The sequence below is a fragment of the Rutilus rutilus genome (genome assembly GCF_951802725.1).
Source record: "Rutilus rutilus genome assembly, chromosome: 5".
Lineage (NCBI taxonomy): Eukaryota > Metazoa > Chordata > Actinopteri > Cypriniformes > Leuciscidae > Rutilus > Rutilus rutilus.
The window spans coordinates 50,396,799-50,403,881 of NC_140213.1; the positions used below are offsets into that span (position 1 = coordinate 50,396,799).

The 7,083-nt window shown below is 43.7% G+C and overlaps 1 protein-coding gene across 4 annotated transcripts in view; it reads right to left on the reverse strand.

Annotated features, from left to right (window-relative positions):
• Positions 1-1,978: 1,978 nt before the first annotated feature.
• The window catches only part of homer2 (homer scaffold protein 2), a 25,138-nt gene continuing 20,033 nt past the window's right edge, over positions 1,979-7,083 (reverse strand). For all 4 annotated transcript variants that reach the window (XM_084409170.1, XM_084409167.1, XM_084409168.1 and 1 more), the window contains 3 exons: positions 6,644-6,754; positions 6,473-6,553; positions 1,979-2,508 (listed from right to left, as the gene is read on the reverse strand). In XM_084409170.1, coding sequence (XP_084265296.1) covers positions 2,320-2,508; positions 6,473-6,553; positions 6,644-6,754 — 381 coding nt within the window. In that variant the 3' untranslated portion in view covers positions 1,979-2,319. The remainder of the gene's footprint in view (positions 2,509-6,472; positions 6,554-6,643; positions 6,755-7,083) is intronic.

Here is a 7,083-nt window from a genome sequence, read left to right on the forward strand (position 1 = left end):
CTTTAACCCTCATGCACTCGATTTCTGCGCACAGCTTGTACGATGCGGGTCAAATTGACCCTTTTAGATTCAATACAATTTTCCAAAAACCACACTATGAAAAACAACTAAGAATCATGGACAAACTTTTGATATCAGAAAGTCAAACATTACAAAAGACTTATATCTGAACATATAATTTATGAAAGTGCTTTTAAACACTTTTTTAACAGTTCTGTTTTGACAAAGTATAAAAAATGTGTTTAATTTTTTAAATTAAAATAGTAAAAAGTATAATTGTTTACATTTATGCTCAAAACGTCATAACTGAACAATTTAATATTACTGTCTAATGAAATTAATGTTTACTTTTGCTATGGAATGTCCCCTTATTATGTTGAAATAACGAGATGTTTTTTTTTTTTTTCACCTTGCGGTTCAGGGCTTCCGTAGTTGTCTAATCTTTTGTTCTGTAGGCTCATTTCATAATTCAAGAAATTACTCCTGACAAGATGAGCACACAGCAAGTATGTGCTTTTTGCATATGAATCTCTTGCACTTCACACACAAAGCTGCTTGGTCACTGATTGGTCCCTGATCAACCAATCACAATTAAATTATAACCCATAATTTAATCTGATTGAATTTGACAACTAGACAGGCCTGTACTTCTGCTTTTGAGCAGCGGCCTGTGCCTGTCAAACTGACCCACAAACAGCAAGAACGTACTAATTCTGTATGCACATTACACAACACATCGGCGTGTTAAAACTTTACATGCATGTTCATGACCCTAAATGAGAAAAAGTCACACAATTTCAAGAAAAACATGGGTTTAATAGTATTTCAGATTGAAAAAATAAATAACTCATTTTACCATATGTGACTGACAAAATTTTTTTCTGTATTGAAATAAGAGGGGAAAAGCTTCATAGGGTAGCAAAAAGCGAGTCAGAGATGATTTACTCAGTGAATATTTTCTTTTCCGTTTTTATCTTTTGAAAAATCTTACCATAACCTTTGGAATGATAATGTACAATATTTGAAAAATTGTTTGCAAAAGAATGCAAAACTTCTACTGTGGTGTGTGTCGGGGGCCTGATAGCAGCTTGACTTATCTCAAAACTGGCTTATTGATATTAATAAACACCTGGTATATTGATGACTTGATAAGGCTGGTGTGTTTGTGTGTGTGAGAGAGAGAGTGAGTGTGTGAGTGTTATGTGTGTGAGAGTGTTATAAGACCAGATCAAATACTGAGCATCACAGATCTCAGCGACCATGTTTCTATGGAAACAGCCTTTGGATGCAGTTATAGTGACATCACAGAAATCTACGAACAATAAAAACACTACTAGATGAACTAATGTAGTGAAACACAGAATATATTCACATCTGGAGCATAATACTCACGATCAATAGCAGCTGTGTGTGGGCTGCAGGTTTCCACGGCAACACACACTCACCAATCAGACGCCCACCGCGACACACATCAACTTCTGAAATAACTTCAACTCTCACCCATGGAAGAAACACACAACACAAAGATTTCCTTCATAAACTATATTTCCACAATTATTTATTTTACAATTTTGATCAACAAAAGTGTTTTTATTTTTCCAGAAAGAGGGAAAAAGGCTCAAGTTTCCAGTAAGATGTGTGTTTTAGACACTCGCCCACGCTAAACGCTCTATAATACATCCAGCACGACATTCAAACAAGCATCAAGAGGAAAACAAGTGAAAAGAGCTGAGGAGAGTGTTTGGAAGTTCATCAAAGACTCAGGAAAGGCAGAGATTATTCTAAAAAAAGCACACGTATAAATTATCCCGTCACCCAAACGACAGACACACACACACACACCAGCACGTCATAAACACTGCTGAGCACAACACACATCTGCACCATACAAGCAAACTGCCTTCATCAAGCAGAGATTTGGCTCATATTTTCATAGATCAGAAAAAGATTATTTTCTTAATGCAACTCCATCTTGAAAATGTTTTTAAAAACACACAGAACCCAGCAGAATCAGAAGAGAAGTGTGTCCTGAGGCGGGTATTGCATGAGGAGCTGATCAACAGGACAGTTCTCACTGAGTCTGTGGAGACCCGGAGAGCGCCACCTTCAGGCACTTAGTGTTTCTGCAGTTCACGTCTGTATGTGCATATCAAGCGATTCCAAACTACCCTGAGATCTGCAGCGGTAAAACACCCTTCAGTCTGTGTGTGTGTACGTGTGTGTGTGTGTACGTGTGTGTGTACGTGTGCGTGTGTGTGTGTGTGTGTGTGTGTGAGTGTGTGAGTGTGTGAGTGTGTGAGTCAGTGAGTTTGTGTGTGTTCAGTTGTCAACGCCCAGTTTAGAAATGCCCTGACGAACTTCATGCAGCTCATCAATCTTCCCATCCAGAAGGTCCATGAACTTCTTGAGTTCGGTCTTCATGTTCTTGTGTTTGTGCTGAGAGCCGTCGATCTCTCCCTGCAGGAGCTTCAGCTTCTCACTCAGATCCTGACTCTTCAGTTCTGCAGCCTGTGAAACAGCAAACACAACAGTCAACGCATGCAGGAATAAAGACATCATGTGTGTTTATTTAAAATGAATCTGTTTGCATGAGTATTTCTAGTGTTATATGTGATCAGGCAAGACAAGTTTATTTATATAGCACATATCATATACTATGGTAATTCAAAATGCTTTACACAGAAAGGAATAAAAATAATCAGAAAATAAAAACAAGGAAAATTAAAACAGTTATAAAGGAATTAAAAGAGATATAAAGATGATAGTTATAAAACGAATTAAAAGATTTTTCACAGCTGCTTGTTTTACTGTGAGATTTTCCCATGTTGATTATACTGTGTTTGACACTGAATTAAAACAACGGCTCAGCGTTCAGTGACACTTATTTACATAAATAAATATATGTAAATTTTCATACATAAACATATAAATAAATATACATAAACAGAAAAAGGGAAGAGTGATAAACTGAAGAGTGATAAACTGAAGAGTGATAAACTGAAGAGTGATAAACTGAAACATTCTGCTTTAGGTTTGTTTTAAACATTTAACAATAAATATAAACTTCTGTAACTGAAGCGCTGATCGTACAGTACAGCCTATAAAATTTAAAGAACATCTGCCACTGATTAATACCGACAGAATATACAGAATGGCATCATTGAAATATTTTATACTGAATTTGTAATAACAGACATTAGGAATGTTTCCCTAAGCAGATTCAGTCTTCATCTGTCTGTATATGCGACTCAACGAGTGATCAAATATCTGTAATGCATGACACAGGTCTGATAACCGTGTGTCAATGCTGGACGGAGCCGAGACACAATCACAATATCTGGATGCGTTAGTGTGACTTCACAAACACCGGATTTCAGTCGGACGAAAGTGTTTTGTGACATTTTAAAAAGATGAGGTGCCTGTTTTAGTCTGACAGAAATTGAAATTTTAAAGTGTGTAAATGCACTTGCAAATGCAAATCTATGTAGTAACTGTTGCTTAATCAGCTCTGATATTCTCAGAGTCAAGTTCTTTTTTTGTCCTTTGCTTGGAGGTAAAAAGAGTTTGAAATACCTTAGCAGAGATATACTGTTAGTAAAATCCCGACGCCCACATTTAGATGAATATGTAAATATGTGCTGCGGCCGCCAAAATCCAACCATCTCCTCCACGTGGCGGCGGCTGGAAACGAGAGCTTCGGCACTCGGCTAACGATGGCTCTGGTCCCAGCGACAGATGGAGCAACACATCGGCTAGGTGATTTTGGTCGCATCAAATGGCAGCACAATCCCGAGTACCCAATCAAGCTAGGGCGTTCCCCGTAAGCGACGCGCGCCGTCTTCGCCTGGATGGCATGGGAAGTAAGCTAGGGCTCCCTGCCCATGGACGGGGCAGGCTAAAGAAGCTAGTCCAAAGGATCCGATTGGCCACCATCAACATCGGCACACTGACCACACGTAGCCGTGAACTGGCTGACGTCCTCAAGAACCGCCGCATCGACATCGCGTGCATACAAGAGACGAAATGGAAGGGTGCAAAAGCCAAGGACATCGGCAAAGGATACAAACTCATCTACTACGGTATCAACCCGAAGCGAAATGGAGTCGCAGTGGCCGTCAATCAGCAATTCCAGAACCAGATCACCGATGTCTCGAACATCTTGGACCGCATTATTTCCATCAAGATTGTCTCCGGCTCAATCACCATCCGTGTCATCTGCTGCTATGCCCCCCAAACTGGCTGCACCGACGAGGACAAGGATGAATTCTGGGAAAACCTGGATGCACATCTGCGGATTGTGGAACCAGAGGAGTACTTGTTCATCGGTGGAGACCTAAATGGGCACGTAGGATCAGCGAGACATGGCTATGAACGAGTACATGGTGGACGGGGGCATGGTACCCGCAACGACTATGGCCACCGCATCCTGGACTGCGCCGAGGCCCACGGCGCAGTATATCTCCGTTGTTGGTCCAGTCCCACTAATCACCATCATCGAAGTGTCACAGGCTGTCAAGAAGATGAAAAACGGGAAGGCAACTGGACCCGATGACATTCCTGTTGAAGGGTTAGGGTTAGGGTTAGGGGCATGGGACACGGAGGCACAGAAATCCTCATGCTACTCTTCAACCAAATCATTGCTGTTAACAAGCTTCCCCAAGCCTGGACAACTTGCACCACGGTGCCGATCTGGAAAGGCAAAGGGGATGTCAGCGAGTGCACTAACTACCGGCCAATCCGACTCCTATGTCACACGATGAAGATATTTGAGCGCATCCTGGACTCCCGCCTACGCTCTATCATCAGTATCACGCCAAACCAATGCGGTTTTGTCAAGGGCTCTGGAACCACAGATGCCATCTACGCCGCCCGCCTGCTAATGGACAGGCATAGGGAGAAGAACATCCATATGGCCTTCCTCGATTTGGAGAAAGCTTTCGACAGAGTTCCCCATGATCTTATATGGCGAACACTTCGATCGCACCAAGTCCCAGAAGAGTACATGCGCTGGACCCAACTCCTCTACCAAGGTACCACAAGCAGCATCCGGTGCCCTGTTGGAACCTCGCTACCATTTGACATCCGGGTTGGCGTACACCAGGGATCAGCCCTATCGCCGCTGCTTTTAGTCCTCTACATGGACACAGTACCGGCCGACATCCAAACAAACCATCCATGGACGCTGCTGTACTCTGATGACGTTTTCCTCGCCAAAGAGACCCGCCAGGAACTCAACGTCCAAGTGCAGCAGTGGAACGACCACCTTGGCGAAAGCGGCCTCAAGCTCAACCTGGATAAAACGGAATACATGGAAGGTGGCGCCCAAACCGACGGCACAATCACCATCAATGGGAAGGACCTGAAGAAAGTGGAGAAGTTCAAGTACCTTGGCTCCACCCTCTCGGCTAATGGTGACAGCCTTCCAGACACCAGAGCAAGAGTCAACCACTGCCAGGATGAAGTGGCGCCAGGTCACTGGTGTCCTCTGTGATTGACGCATGCCCACCCACCTCAATGCAAAGGTTTACAAGACGGTAGTCCGCCCAGTCGCCCTCTATGGAGCAGAATGCTGGCCTGCAACCACCAAACACGAACAGGCCCTCCACACGATGGAGATGCGTATGCTCAGATGGACATTGGGACTGACCAGACTGGACCACATTACGAATGAGGATATCAGGAAGATCATGGGAGTAGCACCAATCACGGAGAAGATGCGAGAAGCCCGCCTTCGATGGTATGGCCATGTGATCCGAAGTGACGAAGAGTCAGTGGCGAGAAGAGCACTGCGGCTCAGCCCTGAGGGGAAAAGGCCATGTGGAAGACCGAAAAAGAGGTGGATGGACCGAATCAAGGAAGATATATATTTGCATATGTTCTGCTAAAAGCGCTGTATTCTGCAATCAGGCCAGTAGGTCAAGTCATCTTCATTTATATAGCGCTTTTAACAAAGCAGCTTGTTTCAAAGCAGCTTTACAGAGATAAACGTATAATTTAAGGTGGCGATGTCACTGTAAAGAAACACTACGCACCTGTAGACTGAACACGAAACGCACACGCATGACGTCACTGTCTTCATGAATTCAAGCTTATGCAGTTTACGAGGAGACAATAACGGTATTGTTTTCAAAAGTTTGCGTTTTCAGGCCCCCAAAATGCTGTTGTGTAAATGAACGGACAAAACACAGTTTTTAGTTGGAAACGGTCGTGTAAAATGGCCTCTTAGTTTTGGCTTAATTTTCTTCTAAATTACATCACAGCAGTTCATTCTTTGATTTCACCTGAAGTATAATCGGGACATTAATCCACTTCACACCTTCTTTTAGACACGAAGGCGGGCAAAAGTGACTCTCAGTGAGTGAGTGTGTCGTTGACTCAAGAAGTGCTTAAAAACTCCTCTGAGGTGCGACTGATTCCCGTTTGAGAGACACGTGTTTGAGGAATGAACGTGTGTGTTTGTGCTGCTGTTCACCTGTAGTTTGGCCGTGAGGTTTTCACACTCTGCCATGAGCTGAGGGATGATTTCTGCCTGTTTGCACAGGTTCTCAAGCTCCTGAAAAACAGCATCATATGTGTTTGTAAGAGCACTCACGGCAGGATGATGTGGCACATGTGTGTGTGTGTGTGTGTGTGTTTGACTCACCTGTTGTTTATCCTGCAGATCTGATTCCAACTCTTGAATTCTGAGCGTCAGCTGAACGTTTCTCTCTTTCTCCAGATTCACCTCTTTACACTGCAGCTCCAGCTCTGAGATCTGCACACACACACACCCCGTTACAGCTCTTCAGTAACACACTTGAGCTAATAACCCAGTGCTCAATATTTCAGCTCAGTCAGTCACAAAGGACGAGCACAAATGCAAAAGTCTCCTTCTAAACTCTGATTCTGTGAAACCGCGGTGAAGCTCGACCGACTGAAGCCTTGTTTATACTTTTTCCTGACTCCGCAGAGCGAGCCTACGCTGACTGAGCAGAGCGAGCCTACGCTGACTGAGCAGAGCGAGCCTACGCTGACTGAGCAGAGCGAGCCTACGCTGACTGAGCAGAGCGAGCCTACGCTGACTGAGCAGAGCGAGCCTACGCT